Below are 18,981 nucleotides of genomic sequence, written 5' to 3'. Positions count from 1 at the left end.
AGTTCACCCACAGCAAACGTTCACCGTCCGTCTTTGGAACGCCGGCGGTGCCGGAAGGAGATGACGCAAGGCTATTCGCAAGACGAAAGAGACGGGCGTGGCGTGCCGTCCTGGGTGAGAGCAGCTGGTACATAAATGACAACCGCAACCTCGTGTGATGAAATCTATCGGGCCGCACCTGAGTGTGCGCGTGTGTGTTCGTGTGCGTTCCACTCCCCTCTCCACGCGTAGGGAAGAAAATGGAAACGTCGCACACAAATGGAGGAGAATTACAAAAAAAAAAAAAAAGAAGGAAAAGAAAAGAAGCGTCGGAAGGAGGCCCCCAGCAAAAAAAAAAAAAAAAAAGAAAACAAAAGAAAAAAAGAGGGCCCAGGCGCCCACAACGCACAAACAAGTCAACCAGCATGCACAGTAGAATTTTTTTCTCCCTTTTTTTTTTTGGTTTTTCGTTCCCGGCCTTCACTTTTCTTCTTCCTTTTTTTTTTTTTCTTTTAGTGTGTGTGTGTGTGTGCGTTCCCCTCCTCCTCCCCTCCCCGTCTGTTCGCATCGTCTCTTTTTTTCGGTCAACTCCCCACATCGCCAATATATTTTTGTGTGCATGTTTCCTCCCACACTGCAAGCAATGGACGGTAGTGGTGGTGTCATCTTGCAGTAAAACACACACACACACACACACACACACACAGAGCCGGAAGACGATAACAACAACAAAAAAAAAAAAAAAATCACGCGGTGAAAAGGAAAAGAAATTAAACATCTAAAAAAAAACAGCACAGAGACAATACAAAAGATCTTCTAGAAAGAAGTTTGATGTTGAGCTGACGGTAACAGCAGAAGAGGGAAAAAAGAAAAAAGAAAAAAAGGAGTGGGGGAGAGAAGGAAAGGAGACATGTGTACGCTTCATACGTGTGCTCTCATAACCCTCATTTATAAGCGGGAAACTTATGCATACGCATAACGATGCACCGCTACAAGGCATGTCCAAGGGCAATGTCACGTATTTTTTCAACAGTCTCCATAACAATTCGTGTTTTCTTTTCAACCTCCTCTTGGCATCGTTTCAGATCCTCCTCCTGCTTCTGCAACTCCAACGAAAGAGCGGCTAATTTTCCCAAACGCTCGTCTAAAATCCCCTCATCCCTTCTCTTTTCCGTGTATTCCACCCCCATCGTCATGGGGTCCGTGTACTTAGATGAGTTGGTATCAAAGGAATGTGTCATTGCTGAAGTGACCCCCTGATGGCGTTTTTTACCTGATGGCGTTAGAGCAACCGCTCTCTTTACCTCACGCTCCGTTCCATTAAACACGGCATGCATATCCGTCACAAGTGGTTCGCTGTTTCCCCCGCTGAAGTATGCCTCTGCCGTTATGGCGGGCACGTCTGCAAAGGTGGGAGGGTACACATCGACCTGCAATTCGCTATCCGCCAGTCTACGTGGGAGAAGCATTTGGATGGGGTAAATGGACCGAGGCGTGAGTGCGTAAAAACGCGCAATCTCACACTGTCGTGTGTCCAAGGACCATTTAGGGAACATGCAGAGCCCTTTATGCGCCTCCACAGAGTCGTAGGAGGAGCACGGCACAAGTCGTCCATCCGCCAATTCAAAAAAACGAATAATTCCATCTCCTCTGCCTCCAATGTACAAAATATTTGTGTCCTCATCAAAAAAGGGCAAAATGAGAGAACTGAACTGGTCAATATCTTCCGTATGCACCGGTGATGCCATGTCCCGGGCATCCCACAGCATGACCTGGCGGCTTTGTGCCTTACTAAATCCAACGGTCACGATGAGATTTTGCCGTTTTGCCCACAAACAACGCTGGGTCTTGCCGCCTTGGTGAGCGCTGCCGGAGGCAACAATATCTCCTATCCTAGGATCCATAATATTCACCTTTTTGTCCTTTGAGGTGGAGCAGAGCAGTGAACCATCAAGGTTCCATTCCAGCGACATGATTTGGTCCGTGTGACACTTGAGCACTTCACCCGCCTTGCCAGTGTTGACATCCCACACATTGACCACCATGTCAGCCCCAGCGGAGGCCAGTACATTCATTGCACTAGGGTGGAAGTTCACAATACCCACCTTCTTGGTATGTCCCTGCAGATGTACAATGTGGTCACTGGTGCTCTGTGTGAGACCCTCTTCTGGAATATCCCACCCCATGATGGTACCGTCCTCACTTGCTGTAAAAAGTTTTGTAGGATCAAACGGATTGAAGGCAACATCAATGACCGGGCCCTCTTGACCCAATAATATCGGCGGGCTGGATGCAACCTTGCCATAGTCGGTATGAAGTAGCACTGCCGTACTGCCAAGTTGCGCCCACGGCACCGCAAGAAAGCGGTCATTGCAGGCAATCATGTTACTGCAGTCCCATATCGCACCTGAGGGGTTGACGTTTATGAAGTGTCTGTCATGCCGTGCCGGGACAGATTGTGTGTGACGGAACCGGGAAATGCTCATGACTTTATCCTTTTGTGTACACGGAGGCGTCAGAAAGAGTGAGAGCCCTTGCGTTCACGTGCGTGCGACTGTGCGTGTCGGAGTGCGTAACTATGTGTGCGTGCGTGTTTGTGCTGCAGAAACACGTCACCGCGTGTAGGACACAACCACAAGGGAGTGATAGAGGGAAGACAAAAGTCAAAAACAAGAAAAAAAAACAAGAAAAAAAGAGAGGCCAGAAATATGTTCCTTCTTCTTCATGACAGCCGGTACGATACAAAAGCGGCCAATGTTGGGGAAAAAAGATGCAAAATACACACACACACACACACACACACACACACACACACACACACACACACACACACAGGAACTCAGGCACAAAAAAGAATCTACAACACAATACCACTGTTGTGGGTAAACAGAAACCCACTGCTACTCCCAACCGTCATCCCTGTTATCATCACAACCCCGCAATGGAGACGCCGCAGCATACATACACATACTCTTTACGTCGAGTAGGGTTTGTTTTTGTTATGAATGTAACTAGATTCCTCCAGCATCTTGCTTGCATGCTCCTTCCTCTCATTGATTTCACTTCGATACTTCCTCCAGACGTCTTGCTTAAGCAACTCATTCACATCTTCTGTTGGTAGACGGAACACAGCTGCGGTCAAATCCAAATTGGACATAAAAAACATACATGAAGCCACGATGAATCCCATAATGACACGTTCGTAGACCAAATGACTTTCATACTTCCAAAACATACGCCAATGGCGGCGTTTAGTCGTCAGAAATGTGGTGCGAAACTCATGATTCCGCATTTCCCACAGCGTTTGGTACCACCGCACCTGCTCTGGCAGTTCGTATTGGTTTTTCATCGCCCCCCTACAACAGTCACCCCCGCTCACTTCTCCCCTTCCCTTCCTTCTTCCTCCCACAGTTGTACAGTGCAGTGCGTGCGTGCGTGCGGGCCCCCCGGTCTTTACGCAGCCTCCCTACGTTATCATGCATATTCATTCAAAAATGCAGCATAAAGTTTGTTTTTTTTTTGTTTTTTAAGGCACAACAAAGAGAAAGATAAGAGAAAAATAAAATAAAATAAAATTTATGGGTGTCATTAAAAAAAAAAAAAACAAGAAAACATTTTACCGCAATGTAAAAAGCACAGGAAACAAAAAATAAACGCATTCAATTTAAACATTCCTTCTTCCCCCCACGTGTATATATATATATATATATATGTGTGTGTGCGTCTGCTCCTAAAGAGGTGTCACATCCTCCACGTCGGCGGTGGCCCAAGGACTGCTGCCTTCACGCCGTTCATTGACCTCCTCCACCACCGTCTCCTCCCCGGACGCCACCTCATCCTCTGCAGAAGCATTGTAGCCAGATGAGGCTGCAGATAAGAGATGATCTTCTGGTAAGCAGGGATCTTTAACGCGGGGCATCTCCAGTAGATTATTCTGGTTGACATCATTATTAGGATCGCAGTCACAAAAAAAAACACATCTCTCAAGTGCTGGAATGGTAAAGTCCATTCCAATCGTGTCATTTCTGCCAATTCCCTTCTTTACCGCCCCTATGCCATATGTGCTCTCATTTCCCTCACGGTGTGGTGTGGGATACCGCACACATTTGCCTCTGTAGAGCACGGACAATAACATGGATGGAATCAATCCATTCGGTGTAAAGTACTCCCGCGGATCCACGCGGCCCAACGTGTATGGGACAACCGATACGGTGCAAGGCCAGTCTGCCTCTACCCATACCTGTGGTGCGTCATCCAGCACCGCCACACTCCTCGCTTTGGGTGAGAAATGACGCGTGCCATGTCTCTTCCTGTGTGCACGATCTAACTCCTGCAGAACCGCTGTGGTGCACTTCCGCGAGTTCACAAGACTTTCGTGAGAGCGCCATCTGGCATGGTCCTTCTCACTGGCAACATGTGGTGGCAACGCTGAAGAAGAAAAAGGACCATCCGAAGGCAAGTCATCCGACAATTTATCGAGTAACAACTCCGCCGTAAATACGCGTCCGCACCCGGGTGGAAACAGCTCCTCCTCCGGGTCCAGTGCCTGCGACAAGATGGCCTCCGTGCGGCGACGCGATGATTTCGTCACGAGTACAACAGGAATGCCCCACTCAATAGCAAAGTACCGTAACAACCGTCTCACCCCATGACGCACGTAAATCGTCTCCGTGCGCATTCCCTGGAAAGGTGTGTCCGTGACAAGATATCGCACCTCCTTCCGGACCTCAAAGTGAAGTTGACTTCCTCCCTTTGCCCCGCTCACCTTTTGGCATGCCATGGGTGTAGAATCCTCACCGGCAAGGATGGCGTTATCCACCAGCGTACGGTCCATGTCCACCATCAGCACGTTTTCCTCCCGTATTTGCCGCAGCAGGTGTACAACGTAGTGGCTGAAAGATTGAACAACAAAAGTTGTCTCTTGCACAAGTTGCCTCCCATTCCCCGTGGTGTGATGGAGTTTTCGCGGCAACTGACGCAGTATTAACGCAGCGACTGGTTTTGCAGCCTGCTGGTGTACCAGGAGGGCATCCAAGCGTTGGGAATGGGCCAAATGGAATTCAATTTTCAGTCGCTCGTTCTTACGTTGATGTTTCTCACGCATGGAAAGAGACCGGCGCGTCGCCACGTGGGAATTTGACGAATTTCCCGCAGTGGAGACGCCATTGCCATCCGTGTCGCATACATCGTCCGCACCATCCGTGGTCACCTCACCTTGCGCCCAGCTTACGGACGCCTCCATCGCGATGTCGTCATAGCGTCCCCATAAAAAAGGATCGTTGCCATCATCAGACACTGCATAGGTGTCAAATGCATAACACCCGTCAACCCTTCCTTCCGTTCCTCCGGAGGAATGGTTTTGCCAGCCATAATGTGAACGGCTCTCAAGGACGGAGCATATGACCACTTCTGTAGAATCGGCAAGCGCCTGAAGAAGAAGTTCCTGCCCCCTTCCACTCCGATACACAGAAGCCTCCACGGGACGAAACCGAATTACTCCCACCTGCGTAAAAAGAAGCCTTAACGGCATCTCCCCTTTGCAATCCACATCGGTATGGTTTGAACCTGCAATGCCATGACCCCTATCCATTCTCATTTCTGTTGTCGGGTTGACCGTCGCCGTTTGGCACCCGTCACTCAAGGCAGGATCGTAGTAGCAGCGTCGTGGCTGCCCACGAGCACACCAAAAGTTGAGTCTGGCAAGCAGTTCCTCTGCAAAAGCTAATTGGCCCGCCGACACCACTTCTGTGGTGGCCGAAAACTGCTCCGTCGACTGCTGTTCCCGGTAATTGGTGTCATGGCCAGCGTTTGGCGGGGCAGAAATGGCCTGATCAAAGGGCACAACAAAGTTGTTGGCGCTGCACGCAACGGAGGAGCCAAACGACAACCCTCCCAACGGTTTCCCAGCATCTGTTATCAGCCGCCCAGGGCGAGCGGTCGCGGGACCGAAGAATGTCCCTGTGGCACTGCAACGATTCGAATGCATCACCAGCCACGATTCAATTGAATCCTCTTCATATTCATCCTCAGCATAATGATAATGACGATTAGGAAAATAATCACGTGCACCCCTTTTCCCTGCCTTTCGATGCAGCTGAAAGGATGGCACAAAGACCCTGCCGCCTTTGGGTCTCGTCCCGCTTTTCATGGTAGCAGCACCACCACCACCGCCACGTGCGGCCAGAGTCACCACATACGGAAGTCCCAATTGTGACATCCCTTCCCGCGTGCGACGCTCAGAGGAGTGTTGTGCGGAGCGTCTCCACGGCACACAAGGCCGTGTTTGGTTCCCGCCACAATCTCGAACCAGCGTATTCCCCTGACCCGACTGCTGTCCCGTCATGGTCTGCGTCATCAGGCACATCATCCAATGCCATGCCTCACGGCCGCGCGGTACGGCAGAACTTTTGTGACGATTGGCATCCTGCCGTGAATTCGGCCCTCTCCATGTCGGAGACATCGCGGCAGCCTCTGCCCATTGCGTGGATGGCGAGCCATCTCTTTTGCACCGCACCTCAGACTCTTGACATCTTACAAAAAAAAATTTTCGGTTACCGAAGCAAGGCTCAGAGTGTTCACACGTCCCTACTGCCCGGCTCGCAACAACAACATAAAATACACCCTTCTCACCTTCCGTCGTTCCAGCAGACGCTGCTGCCTCGTCGTCTACATTACGAACGTGTCTGGCGTACAGAATGCAGCGGGACATCAGCCTCAGAGCACAGACAGTGGGATTAAAAGCAATAGCTGCTCGCATAAAAGCCTGCAGACTAACCGGACTCCTCACGTACTTATCATCATCGTCATGGTCATCATGGTCAGAAGACACATTCAATGGCAGTAACTGCCTCAATGGGAAAACACTAACGTCGCGTGGGCGTTTATTGCCGTTTGCTGGATTCCCCACTTCTTCATTACCCCCCACCTCACCCCCCTCGTCATCCTTCAAATCCAAAAAGGAACTTTCAGCCCCCTCATGCCTGGCCACATCTCCTCTTCTGGAGCCTCTTGTGTTTGTTTCAAAACCGGAACCAAGCCAACCCCGCAACAGGAGATCATCCACGCTCTTCTCCACGACAACCTGCAAATACTGCTGAAACAGCGCCATGACGACTGTGCGTCGGATAAATTCCACGTGGCGCGCCGCATTGTCTTCCATGAGTCGGCATGCATGGAGTTTTGCGGTCCGATTATCGTCCACTTCCCGATTGTTATTGGTGTTTTGTTGCGACAGCTGCGGGGACGCACCACCAATGGAGGCATTGTTGTGGTCGCGTCTTCCTACCGGTGTGCGTGGCGCCAGTGGTTCTCTTCGGCCACCGAATTTCGGAGTTTCTCGTAGCGCTCCACTCTCCCCACTTCTCTGTGTAGCCTGTCGGGCTCTCGCCGCGACGGCGATGCTTTGCCACGCGACGAGTAGCCGATGTGGGATATTAAGAATGCCCCTCACGTAGTCATCCAAAAGCATCGCAGAGCTGCTGAGCTCTGCCAGCACATATGAAAGCACCTGCAGCCGCCGGGAGGTGATGAGAATGTCACCTGCCAATGCATGCGGCACAAAACCAAAACAAGGTGTATCAGACGCCACCGGGCCCCACGACGGTGTCAGCATTGCTGGGGACTGGGAAGGAAAGAGGATACACGGCCGAAATGTCAAAGCGCGTTCCCCTCTTCGTGGCGTCAGCCGCCCCACTCCCCACCCCTCCCCTGTAGAAATGCACCTCACACTATGAGCACTGCTATTGGTATAAAAGGAGATAAAACAAGTAAGGAGAGATAAAACTGAAAAAAAAAAAAATCACAGGGAAATGCATGGAACATCCTCCAGGAAGCAGAAAGTTCAAATAATAATAATAAGATAAAAACGAAGAGGAGAAAAAAACACTCTCACGGAACACAATTCACAGAATATGCCAAATGGATCATTGGCTGGAGGCATATTGACATGCACCTGGTCCATCCCCAGAGAGCACGAGACATGATGTTTCTTCAGGTGCTTGCCAAAAACAGCGTGTCACTTCTGTCCCCAAATATACTTACATTGATGCCATTGCAGCCTCGCCAGTGAACACGGCAATGTCTCACGCCGATCCATCGCCCGCAGTGAGTGGGGCTCGACAACCGACAAAAAAGTCTCCCGGAACCCAATGCATCAATACTTTCTTCTCAGTCTTCAATAAATCACTGCACACCAAAAAAAGAACAACTGAGAGTCACTCAAGAGCGCATCAGAAATATCTGTCCCTTCACACATCTGATGAAACAAAACGCGTTGCCACAACACCAAACAGATAAAATAATAAAGAGAAGCAGAAGGGAAAAGACATGTCCTTTTCCTCATTGGGGTGGAGGGCTGTCCTGTTGTTGGTTCAACGTCTTAAGAAGCCTCTCAACCTCCTCGCGCTGGTGCTTTACTTCTGCCCTGTCAGCCGCAACGTGCAGCTTTCCAATGATCTCACGCTTCGCCCGCATTAACAGAAAGGCCGGCAGCTCCTTCGTGGTGTCGCACTTCATGGCGCGCAAAATCTCCTTCGCATTATCCTCCATCGAGTACTCCGATGCCACCGGGGCAGGCAGGAGAAACTTTGAGACAAGTGTGAAGTACAACGTGAGGCCAAACGTCACGCCAACGGCAACGTTAAAGACGACGCCTTTGCGCTCTAGGTAGCGGTCAACAGCGACCTTCCTGCGGTAATATTTGAAGTGCATGCGGAATGCGGGATCGAGCACATTCCAAAAGATCGCCGTGGCCCACTTCACCCGCGCAGGGGATTCATACGCCATCGCACATGCACTGTCAGCCAATGCCGACCGCAAGTAAAAAAGAGAAAAGAAGGAGAAGAAAAAAAAGAGAAATTTGCACCCAGAGAAGAATCAGCAGCGGGATGACGGCATCACTGAGTGGCAGAAACAGAAGTTATGCACCAATGATGTGGTATAATGTCATCCGTGCGGAGCAGAAGATGTCTCTTCCTCTCTCTCTCTCTCTCCACCCCTCTTGGAAGTAAACAACAAACAAACAAAAGAACAAAAAGATATTTTAAAATTCACTTCTTCCCTCGTTTTGTTGTGTTGTTTTGGACTTCCACCCGATGCTCACCCTCCCACTCCCAGCAATGCGCAGACACACACACACACACACACACACACGAACGCATTGAGTAAAAGGGGAGAAGTCAGGGATAAATAAATAATAATAAAAGGCCTTTACAAGATAAGTGAACGCACATACACCGTTTGTACAAACGTACATCTTTCCGTTAACAAAAGAAAAAAAAAATCAGAAATATCCCTACATGTAGATATGTATATACATGTAGGGATGTGTCGTGTAGGCATGAAGCATCCACAAAAAAAATAAATAAATAACAACAACAAAAAAGACTAGAGAAAAATCTGTTGTGCCTCCATATTTCCCTGTGCACGCGATTATGCACTTTAAACATGCATAGCCAGCTGGTGATGAAGTTGTATTATTACGCACGTCTATGCGCGGCAGAATGCCCAAATGTCTGTGATATTACGGCCTTTTACCTTTTCTTTGTTTGTTTTTTTGTTTTCTCCCTTATAAATTTTCTTCCAGTTTCAAATGGCACAGCCAACTGTATGTATTCTTCTCTCTCTCTCCCTCTCTCCGCTCATCATGTTAATTTCGGTCACATGGATTTCCCACTCCTTCCAGAGTGCGGATTTCAACGTGCGTTGTTCAATCGGCCCACCGATCGGATCATTACATGTCTTCTCCCCACGCACATGCAATCAACATCTCTCCGTCTGCCCAGCTCCGGTGCCCAATAGAGAGAGCATCATCATTCATGCACCCCACACACCACCGTGCACGGATGTACTCTTCACCCAACACATACTCTTTTTGTTGTTGGTGATTGTGGGCCTCCCCATTTGCACTGTTGTTACTGCTTCCTCCTCCTTGCATGCCGCTTCTTCTGATTCACCTTCAGGTCCTTTTTTGCATTTTGCGCCTTTTTGATCCCTTTCCTTTTCGGCGGATTCTCCGCACCACTCGCCGTGGCAGGAGCGGTGCTGTCCTCGTCGGAGGTGGCCACCGTTCCCTCGGTGCTGGTGACGTCAACGGCGTCACTGACAGCGCCGTCCACCGGCGTCAGGCGAAAGTAATCCAGCAGCATCTGTACGCCAAATCCAGGCGCCCCGGCGGGCTGAAACCCCTTTGGTTTGTCCCCGCCCATTCCCGGTCCTGCAATGTCAAGATGGGCCCACTTCATTCCATCCTCAATAAAATTACTCAAGAAGGCAGCGGCCGTGCAAGAACCCGCCTCCTTATCAGAGGAGACATTCCTCAGGTCTGCGATCCCGCCCTTCATCGCATTCTTGTGCTCCTCGCCAATCGGCATCGGCCACAACTCATCGCCACTGCTGCGCCCACTTGCCATAAGGTGTTGTGATAAGTGGAGATCGTTACTAAACATCCCCGCACGTCGACTTCCCAGACCAATTAAAATGGCCCCAGTAAGGGTGGCGATGTCAATAACAGTTTTCAATTTCTTCGCCAACTTTGCGTCCCGCTGCACAAATGTGAGAGTGTCAGCAAGAATAAGGCGGCCCTCAGCGTCCGTATTGCGCACCTCGACTGTCAGTCCCTTTCGACTTGTGATGATAGAAGAGGGGAAATAGCTGTCAGGGCCAATGGTATTCTCCGCGAGGCCGACAGCACCAACAACGTTCACCGGTAATTGAAGCAAAGCAATGGCTTTAATTGTTGACATCACTGTCGCAGCACCCATCATGTCCAAATGCATCCCCTCCATCGAGCCAGCTGGCTTCAAACTCAGACCGCCACAATCAAACGTCACCCCCTTTCCAACAAGAGCTGTTGCTTCGTCACTATGTCGATTTCCTGTGTATTCAAAAACCACCAAATAAGGCTTGTGACGTGATCCTTTCCCCACATTGTATAAGAGATTTAATCCAGCCCCTCGCAGCTTCTCTCCCCGTAGTACATGACGCACCTTCACACCAAGTGGAGCAAGTTCCTTTGTAATCCATTCATAGTACAGTTGAGGGCTACCTTCATCCTCTCGCAGGTTTCCCAGGCTTCTTGCCTCATTGACGCAGCCACCAATGATGTTGCCCCGAGCTATGGCATCTGTTGCTACCGAGTCAATAAAAATTCCCATGGGGTTTTTGGTTTCATCACCGCCGTCCTTGTTGAGACGCAGGCGAGTGTACTTGTAGGCGGCAGTCACGGCAAAGGAGGCTGTCTTCTCCACAACATCAATTGAGGGCAGCACGCTTGGCTCCTGAAACAAATCCCCCATCGAGTGCACATTAGCTGGCAATGACTTAAGCACAAGTGCCGAAGCTTGAAGCTTTTGGGCCTCTCGTACCGCGTTCGTCACCGCCAGTCGGTATTCACGCACCGTAGGCTTCGTCCCAAGCCCTGCAAAGAGACACCGTCTCTCTGAGTCAAGCGCAAGATTTCCTGCCGCGTTCTTAAAGCCAAACGGCAGCCCCTCCACCGTCCAATCAGGCGACGCAAACTCCACCGAAAGCGTACGGTCGGCATTCACCGACCCCGCCTGGGCGTCCTTCTTGCGCTTCCCAGCAACACGCCCAATGTCCTGCGACGACCAGGGGGACGCCGCCACCGAAATGGGAAAGGGAGACCTTGAAGAGACCTTCTTGAGCATCTGCCGTATGGATGTGTACGCCTCTCTCTTCCTGTTATGTACTTGAGGTTATTGCCCTTTTCCCTGTTCCTTCTTCTTTCTTTCTTTATTTCTTTCCTTTTCCTTTCGCCCTTTAATTATATATTTAAAAGGAAAATAAAAATAAAAAATAAAAAATAAAAAGATGTTTCCCAACTCTAAACGTGGCTCCTCCTTTTTTTTACCTTTTTTTTTTCTGCTTTTTCTTTTGTTTTTTTTTTTCTTCTCTTTTCTTTCCTTGTGTTCTGAGGCGTGCACCCCTCCTCCAAATTCCACACAAAAATGAGAAGTTAAAAAGAAAAAAAAAAAAAACATGACAAATGAAATTTTAATGATATTTTTTGTTTTGTTTTTTGTTTTCTTCGTTTTTCTGTGTGTGTGTGTGTGTGTGTGTTCCCCCCAGCAGCGCCTACTCACGCACAGAGACATATCACCGTGTACGTTTACTTCTATTGCGAATCATTATGCTCACGCAAAGCACATATAAATATACTCACCGATCCCACACAAATTTCTATCGTAATCCCACACAGACACATGCACACAGACGCATGCACACAGACTTTGTATGGAAATATATACATTCCGCTGCTGCTGCTGCCATTGCTTTTGCCAGTGGTAGTGGTGGTGGTGCACGTTGAAATAAAACTCCCAAAACAGCAGCAGCAACCCCATCCATTTAAAATAAAAACAAAAAGGAATAACAATAAGAAGAAAAAGGAAAAAAAAAACAAACTCAGTTTTCCTCTTTTTTTTTCCTTTTCTTTTTTTCACTTTCGTTGTTGTTGTTGTTGTTTTTTTATTATTGTTGTTGTTTCTCAACTTTTTTGCGTCTTCAATCATCTATGCATTTCTTTTTTCTTTTTAAAAAAAAAAAAAACATCTCTACAGTGTGGAAAAACTACGATTAAAGCACTCTCCAAAGCGGTACCCTGTCACGGCAGAATTGGCCGCGAGGTCTACGACCGGAATAAATGTGCGAGCCGTCAAAACCACCTGCTCCGTCCTCATCAGCGTCACATGAATAGGCTGATTCTCCCTGTAAACATGCGTGCCCAACTCTAAAATTTTTTCGTGATCTCTGGGCAGAAGTACCGTGTCGTTCCGGCCAATCCCTGCCAGATGTTTTGCAGTAATGGTGGAATCTGGCTGCGCAGGCTCTGTACCATCCAGTGTGTAGCAAATAATACCACCCACAGGAGGATCTTCAAAGAACACATCCATTTCTTTGCATCGGATGCATATACATGGTGGGGGAAGTGCGTTTCCCCTTCCTCCGACATCCTCCCCACGTGGTTCTCGGTTCCACGTCATGGCAAGATTGCAGTCATACACGGCAGCCGAGCTACGTGCCTTCCCATGACCTCTCTCATCCATATGGGGCTCTATGCACTGGCCGCCATGCGTGTCTTCCCTAAATGTCCACGCGTACACAAACGCCACATCCTCCTTCAATGGTACCGGCTTTCCTTCGTAGAGAATGCCCTTCCTGTGGGAAAACTTAGGCTTCTGCCTGGCCTCCCCCACATACACGATTTGATAGATGATGCTGGTGTTTGGCGGTCGTCTGGATTCATCAAAGTACAACTCCGCCTCCAAGGCGCGGACGCGGGCTACGGGCGGCGGTATATTCGGATCAAAAAAGGAATGACCCGCTTTGTACACAGTGAGGTGAGCTTCTGTGGTCTCACTCGTTAGCAGCCCGTCTTGAGTCGAGACGGTGAGCGCCCGTATCACCACCGGTATTCGTGAGCTCCCGCCATCCGTGTTGAAGGGTGGAAGAGAAAGGGTGAAGGGTCCTGTATAAAGCAACGACGGGGGAGAGCCGTCCACACTGTACCGTATCTGATCTGGCGTTGTGCTGCTTTCACTAAGGGCAATGTTGATGGGGGTGAAGGTTGTCACCTCCCCCTTCTCTGGGATGATGCGAGGTGGGATTGGTCGTGCGCGGTTCCCCACAGCAGACATCGATACATGTCTTCGGCTGTCACGATTTACATTGATACTAACGTGGGGTGGTTGCTGCATCTCCCCAGACCTAGTATCCCGGTTCACACTCACAATATCAAAGCAGAATTGATGTACAGACCCCACAACACGTAGTGTGGGGTAGACAGTGTAAGCATATAGCATGTACCTACCGGCTTCTATGAATTCCAGCGGTTCGGTGTAAAGCATAAAGTGATCACTGTAGCAATCATCCGTGCCAAGAAGTCTTACAGCATCCGCAGTCGTATCATCCATTGTTGATATCTTACTCGCCGGCACGTAATTTACGTCCAAGAGGATGTCACACGGCTCCTGCTGGGAGCACTGCAACCTCACCTCCAGCGGAGGCTGGTATAAACCAGGTGCGGGAATACATGATAACTCAAATTTGCGGCGGCGTGCAAAGCCTGGATACATGTAGTACTTCGTATTCACATTGCGGAAGCGGGTGTGGTAGAAGTAGTAGAATATCACTGCCAGAATCAGCAGCAGAAGCAGAGCGCAAATTACAAGAATTGGCACCACCACAGCGGCTCCAACAGAAGCCATTTCTTGTTATTTTTTCCTTTTTTGTTGTTGTTGTTGTTGTTTTTCTCACCCTCTCGTTGCGCCCCGGTTTTTCGTTGCAGAATATATATGATTGTTTTCCTTGGCGGAAGATGCCACTGTGCGTGTGTGTGTTTGGGGATTTTGTTCGGAGCTGCCGGTGTGGACGTTGCCGCGGCAGATGCGTGGATGTGAGCACCCGACCCCCTTTTTTGTTTTTTGTCTAAATAAATTAAAAGGACAGTTTTGAAAGGAAGTCTTCTCCCTTTTCACACAAACACCCCAAACACAAATGTGCAAAACATGAGGAGAGAGTCAAAATAAAAGAAAAAGAAAAAAAGAAAAATCAAAGAAAAAAAAAAACCGACAAGTCAGGGATGATGTTCATGCACATGTTTCTTGTTTCATTTGGGTGGCATCTCCCTCTCACAGAAATCAGCAGCGGTAGCCAACATAAAAAAAAGGAAAAAAAAAGAAAAAGAAAAGCGGAGAGAAGAGGGAAAAAATATTGCAGCAATGGCAAAAGGCAAGCGTCATTGGAAGCAGAAGTACCTGTAGAATAAAACGGCTAGAATAAACAACAAAAATATCAAAGTGCATACATACAAACACACATGCGTGCATGTATATATATATATACGTACATTGCTTCCCTGTGAGAGAGAGAGTGTGTGTGTGCATATCTACCATACGTGTACACATGACACACAAACATTATAAACAGCAATTTTGTTTATTGGCTCAACGTGTCGGCGGGGTATCCGTTAATAGTAATAATCGCCGCTTCCGCATGGCCAATAGTCGTTCCTGTACAACCACCTTTTCAATGGCATCCCTAACACGCTGCGGAATGCCAAGCTTTGCCGCCACTTGTGACACACGATGTCGCTCGGTCTCATTGTACTCGTCGTCATCGGCACAGGTACACACTGCGTCATATAACAATACGCGAGCCAGTGCAGCCGGAAGAAGTGCCCCTGAAAGAAATGACGTCACGTTTTCTGTAACTGAAGACGGCCCACCACCGCTAGACCGCAGAATTGCACCGCTCGTGGACGCAGATTGCTGCAAGGCAGACGTGGAATGAGTCAACGACAGCTGTGCCGAGCCCAATACGGTGGAAGCGGTATGAATCTTAATTGCTCGTGGTGGCACCGTGTCTACAAACTGCATGAGCTCCAACTTTGTCAGTGAATCCTGCTCTCTGTTGAATGGTACAAGGTATTCTATGAGACCATGCACATATTTCCGTTTCGGCTCCCATTTATCCTGCCCTGAGGCGCAGAAAAGAAGCGCCTTCACGTATACATACGGTAGATTGCACACACCAATATGGGGACTGTACTTGCACCCATACAACGTGTCCACAAGGAAGATGCAGCCGACGACAGGCACGTAAAGGCCGCAGAGTCCCCGCGATAGTCGCAGCATGAGAGGGATATCAAAAATAAAACCACTAACAAACAAACAGGAAAAAAAAAAAAAAGAGAGGCAAAACAAAAAACACAGGAACTGTAAGCCCCCCTAAAAAAAAACCCTCTTTGTTTTGTTTACACCTCCGCCTCCTGCACTTCTCCTACGAGCCCCCGGCCCCGTTGAATGGCTCCACCCGCAGCGGGAAAAAAAAGAATACGCAACACGCCACGACTACCCCCTACGCCTACAGTTCTTCTTCCCCTTTTTTGTTGCTTTTTTGTGTTGTGTTGTTTTGGGCCCGGCCCCCCCACGTCCTCGGCAAAATTCCGTCCTCTCGTCGTAATATTCCCCTCCTTCACGCCTCACGCGCTGCACGGGCGCAGGCAAAACAACTGCAGAAGAAGAAGAAAAGAAAAAAAAAACGTGGCGCAGACAAAACAAACACAAATAGAGAGAGAGAGACAGGGAATGTAAGAAAAGAAAAAGAAAGAAAAGTGGTATTTTTATCTTCTCTCTTTCTCTCTCCCCCATCCCACTCCGATTCTGCAGACGTGCGCCTGCGGGGAGGGGGGAGTGGCGGTGAGAAACAAATGGCAGGGGCTTTTGGAAAAGACATGAGTAGCGGGGCGCCCACCATCCCCCAACGGCGACCGCAGCCGGTGGGGGGCCGCGGTTGCAAAAAGAAAGACAGACAAAATAAAAATAAAAAAACTCCCTTCGTTTAATTTCTCCCCTCACGGCTCCCGCAATCCAAAGAGGAAAGCCAGGAATTGGCCCGGCAAGTGAGAGGCGGGCCGCACCACGCCATGCGGGTATCTGCCGTGTGTCTTTTCAGGTGTCATGTGCCGCCGTTACGCCTGCCGCCTGTCGTCTGTTTTTATCGTCGTTCCCTCGTCTCGTCCAATGTTTTTTGGTGCTTTTCTGTTTTTTCCCCCGCCGCACCCCGGCCATCCTCCTCCTCACGTGTTGGGGGTGCAATGGAGCAGCCGTCTGTCTCTCTGTCTGTCTGTGTGTGTGCACCGCACCGAGGTGACGCATGCACAGAGAAAGTGGCAAATAGAAAGAAAAAAAAGATGCCCAACAAACAAAATACAACACGTATCTGCGCGGCAAATTGCAGCTTATCGGCCGCACGAGAACAACAACAAAAAAAAAAAAGCAACATCACCGTCCCACACAAAAGTGAGATACCGCCCATCATTGCACAGGACACCCATTTGGCAGGAGAAGCCAAACGTTAGAGCAAAAGAAACGCTCATAAAAAAAAAAAGGGGGGGAGCGGGAAAATTTACAAAAAAAAAAAATGTGGCAACCGATGAAGGCAGCTAAAAAAAAAAAAAGGAAAAAAACCGCCCCTCGCCATTCCCCAATGCATAAAAACAAAAAGGAGATAAAAAAAGAAAAAAAAGTCCATGTAACATCAGAACGATGTGTCTCCAAGGAGATCTTGCGTGTATGCACTTCACACAGGTATATTTGTATATATACGTAGATGTGAGTGGTTGGGTGTTTGCATGCCTAATGCAGGCACGTTCACTCAATAGTCTTTACATGTGGTGATCCTGTATATCGGCTGGTGTGGCTTTCAACGCATCTTCGAAATGAACCGGCTCATCCGGTGCATCCCGCGCCGTGGGTGGGCGAAGCTGCGTTAATGGCTCCTGAAGCACGCCGCTGGGCCGCGAGGGGCTTGAGTCGATGTCGGCGTGGCTGATGAGATACGGGCTGCCTTCTGCATGCAACCCATCGGATGGGTTTGCCTCAACGCCCGGCTTCTGTGCCGTGTCGTGTTCCGCCCTCACATGCCCATTACCGCTCCCCATTTTCATTCGCGAGGTCCTCGTCACGGGGGAGTCGTCGCTCACTAGCGGCGGCATCTCGTGACTGGCGGATCTCACCAGGACGCTTGCCAGAAGCGGGTACTCACGCAGAGCACACGAACCCACGCTGCTAAGGGTGTCGTGCAGTTTCCGCACCAAATGGCAGTTAGCGTCAATAAAACAGTCAAAAAACTCTCCTTCGTTTTGATCCATACTTGCCACGTGAATGTCGTACATATCCTTAAAGTATGATGTCTTCAATTCCGCCATTCTCTTTGCCTTGTCGCGTTCTGTTACCTGCTTCGTGTACCGTTTACTCGTGCTGAGGTCTCTGCCTTTCTTTTTGTACTTCTGCTCCTTTGCATTGACAGCCCCTTCCTTCTTATGGTACTTGACCAGAAGTGCATGCGACTCATTCCCAGCATCCAAGACCTTCTTCGTTGACCAACGCAATGTGTCCAGCTTGTCAAAAATGCTCTTTTGCAATTTGTCCTTGTAGTTGGCAATCGTGGCACCCTCCCGCAGTTCACGCAGCATGGTCGACATCAGTTTTGTTGCGCCATGCAAAGTGCCCACAGGCACGGATGAGCGATGACTGGTGGCACTGCACGGCTGGCCCTCCAGCTGCTGCGTCATTGCCCTCGTTGTGTTAACGAATCCATTTCCCACGGCGTCCAAAGAACTCAACATTTTAGTTGTAACCGTAATCGTCTCCTTCAATTTGTTCTCAAGTTCTTTAAGCTGCTTCCTTGACTCCAGGACGTGATGAAGACACTTCTTCACCTCAGTGACATCTTCTGGAGTGTTCTTTGAGCCTCCCATCCTTTTCTTTTTTCTTTTTCGTCCCCCCTCTCTCTCCCCCTTTTGTTTGTGTGTGTTTGTTTGATGCGCCTTCTTGTTTGCTTGTTTTATTAAACGTGTCAATTCCAATTTTTATGATCCGCCGGATGATCTCCTTTTTTTCCTACTCCCCTAACACACACACACACACCCTACTTTTTATGTTTTTTCTTCCTTTTTCTTTCGATTGTTTCTTTTTTTTTTTGTCCTTTTTTTCCCCCCTTTTTTTTTTTACGCTTCCTCGCCTGCTGCCTCGAGACTACACGTACAGAACGTCCGTGAATAAACACACACAAAAGAAAAAGAAAAAGAAGTGGAAAAAAGAAAAATATATAAAACATTTAGACATAAAAATAAATCAATACATTAAAACTGCCATCACAACCCAACATGCATGCAACTGCGCCTTTCTGTTATAATAAGAGACACACACACACACACAGAGAGAGACAAAGAGAGAGAAAGAGAGTGAGAGAGAGACCGATGCAGATTGAATGCACCAGGCGGTGATGTTGCATTCCCGCATGCACGCCAGCTGAAAACACGAGAAACCGACAACACAGCCTGCCGCCGAGAAGAGGCCCATCCCATCGACCAGCCAAAAAAAAAAAACCACATCCTTCCCTCCTCCTCCTCCTCCTCCCGCCTCTCTTCAGCAGCGGCAAAAAGCCATCATTGTTTGGTCGTCCGTATTTATTTGTGTTATG

General features: G+C 48.9%; 9 protein-coding genes across 9 annotated transcripts, besides 26 other annotated features; all 9 read right to left on the bottom strand.

Annotated features, from left to right (window-relative positions):
• Positions 1-133, bottom strand: Tc00.1047053509859.90 (NAD-dependent deacetylase, putative; the record flags this gene model as incomplete). The annotated part of the gene is made up of 1 exon (XM_804343.1): positions 1-133. A coding segment is annotated over one exon (133 nt), but the record flags the coding sequence as incomplete, so codon positions are not given.
• Positions 1-12,450: a sequence feature (heterozygous, non-Esmeraldo-like haplotype).
• Positions 274-305: a sequence feature (T-rich).
• Positions 328-363: a microsatellite.
• Positions 419-493: a sequence feature (A-rich).
• Positions 657-685: a microsatellite.
• On the bottom strand, positions 969-2,465 carry Tc00.1047053509859.80 (coronin, putative; the record flags this gene model as incomplete). The annotated part of the gene is made up of 1 exon (XM_804342.1): positions 969-2,465. One exon carries the CDS (start codon positions 2,463-2,465, stop codon positions 969-971), a length of 1,497 nt encoding a protein of 498 aa, XP_809435.1.
• Positions 2,759-2,813: a microsatellite.
• Positions 2,954-3,328, bottom strand: Tc00.1047053509859.70 (hypothetical protein, conserved; the record flags this gene model as incomplete). Its single annotated transcript, XM_804341.1, has 1 exon — positions 2,954-3,328. The coding sequence occupies one exon, from the start codon at positions 3,326-3,328 to the stop codon at positions 2,954-2,956; it is 375 nt and encodes a 124-aa protein (XP_809434.1).
• Positions 3,536-3,555: a microsatellite.
• Positions 3,671-3,691: a microsatellite.
• On the bottom strand, positions 3,710-7,591 carry Tc00.1047053509859.60 (hypothetical protein, conserved; the record flags this gene model as incomplete). Its single annotated transcript, XM_804340.1, has 1 exon — positions 3,710-7,591. The coding sequence occupies one exon, from the start codon at positions 7,589-7,591 to the stop codon at positions 3,710-3,712; it is 3,882 nt and encodes a 1,293-aa protein (XP_809433.1).
• Positions 8,317-8,763, bottom strand: Tc00.1047053509859.50 (hypothetical protein, conserved; the record flags this gene model as incomplete). Its single annotated transcript, XM_804339.1, has 1 exon — positions 8,317-8,763. The coding sequence occupies one exon, from the start codon at positions 8,761-8,763 to the stop codon at positions 8,317-8,319; it is 447 nt and encodes a 148-aa protein (XP_809432.1).
• Positions 9,104-9,129: a microsatellite.
• On the bottom strand, positions 9,891-11,645 carry Tc00.1047053509859.40 (cytosolic leucyl aminopeptidase, putative; the record flags this gene model as incomplete). Its single annotated transcript, XM_804338.1, has 1 exon — positions 9,891-11,645. One exon carries the CDS (start codon positions 11,643-11,645, stop codon positions 9,891-9,893), a length of 1,755 nt encoding a protein of 584 aa, XP_809431.1.
• Positions 11,712-11,752: a sequence feature (GA-rich).
• Positions 11,757-11,807: a sequence feature (AT_rich).
• Positions 11,839-11,899: a sequence feature (A-rich).
• Positions 12,035-12,057: a microsatellite.
• Positions 12,345-12,398: a sequence feature (T-rich).
• Positions 12,442-12,479: a microsatellite.
• Positions 12,451-12,976: a sequence feature (areas merged during assembly that could not be assigned to a particular haplotype. This can correspond to areas where the two haplotypes were merged or to regions with more than two copies in the genome that were merged during assembly.).
• On the bottom strand, positions 12,549-14,201 carry Tc00.1047053509859.30 (hypothetical protein, conserved; the record flags this gene model as incomplete). Its single annotated transcript, XM_804337.1, has 1 exon — positions 12,549-14,201. The coding sequence occupies one exon, from the start codon at positions 14,199-14,201 to the stop codon at positions 12,549-12,551; it is 1,653 nt and encodes a 550-aa protein (XP_809430.1).
• Positions 12,977-18,981: a sequence feature (heterozygous, non-Esmeraldo-like haplotype).
• Positions 14,223-14,242: a microsatellite.
• Positions 14,516-14,561: a sequence feature (T-rich).
• Positions 14,654-14,683: a microsatellite.
• Positions 14,794-14,844: a microsatellite.
• Positions 14,940-15,629, bottom strand: Tc00.1047053509859.20 (hypothetical protein, conserved; the record flags this gene model as incomplete). The annotated part of the gene is made up of 1 exon (XM_804336.1): positions 14,940-15,629. One exon carries the CDS (start codon positions 15,627-15,629, stop codon positions 14,940-14,942), a length of 690 nt encoding a protein of 229 aa, XP_809429.1.
• Positions 15,641-15,704: a sequence feature (T-rich).
• Positions 16,016-16,107: a sequence feature (CT-rich).
• Tc00.1047053509859.10 (hypothetical protein, conserved) lies at positions 17,162-18,256 on the bottom strand (the record flags this gene model as incomplete). Its single annotated transcript, XM_804335.1, has 1 exon — positions 17,162-18,256. One exon carries the CDS (start codon positions 18,254-18,256, stop codon positions 17,162-17,164), a length of 1,095 nt encoding a protein of 364 aa, XP_809428.1.
• Positions 18,431-18,507: a sequence feature (A-rich).
• Positions 18,716-18,754: a microsatellite.
• Positions 18,898-18,917: a microsatellite.

Source organism: Trypanosoma cruzi, genomic scaffold (genome assembly GCF_000209065.1).
Source record: "Trypanosoma cruzi strain CL Brener 1047053516485 genomic scaffold, whole genome shotgun sequence".
NCBI classification, from domain to species: Eukaryota; Euglenozoa; class Kinetoplastea; order Trypanosomatida; family Trypanosomatidae; genus Trypanosoma; species Trypanosoma cruzi.
This window is presented reverse-complemented; position numbering and strand designations above follow the sequence as displayed.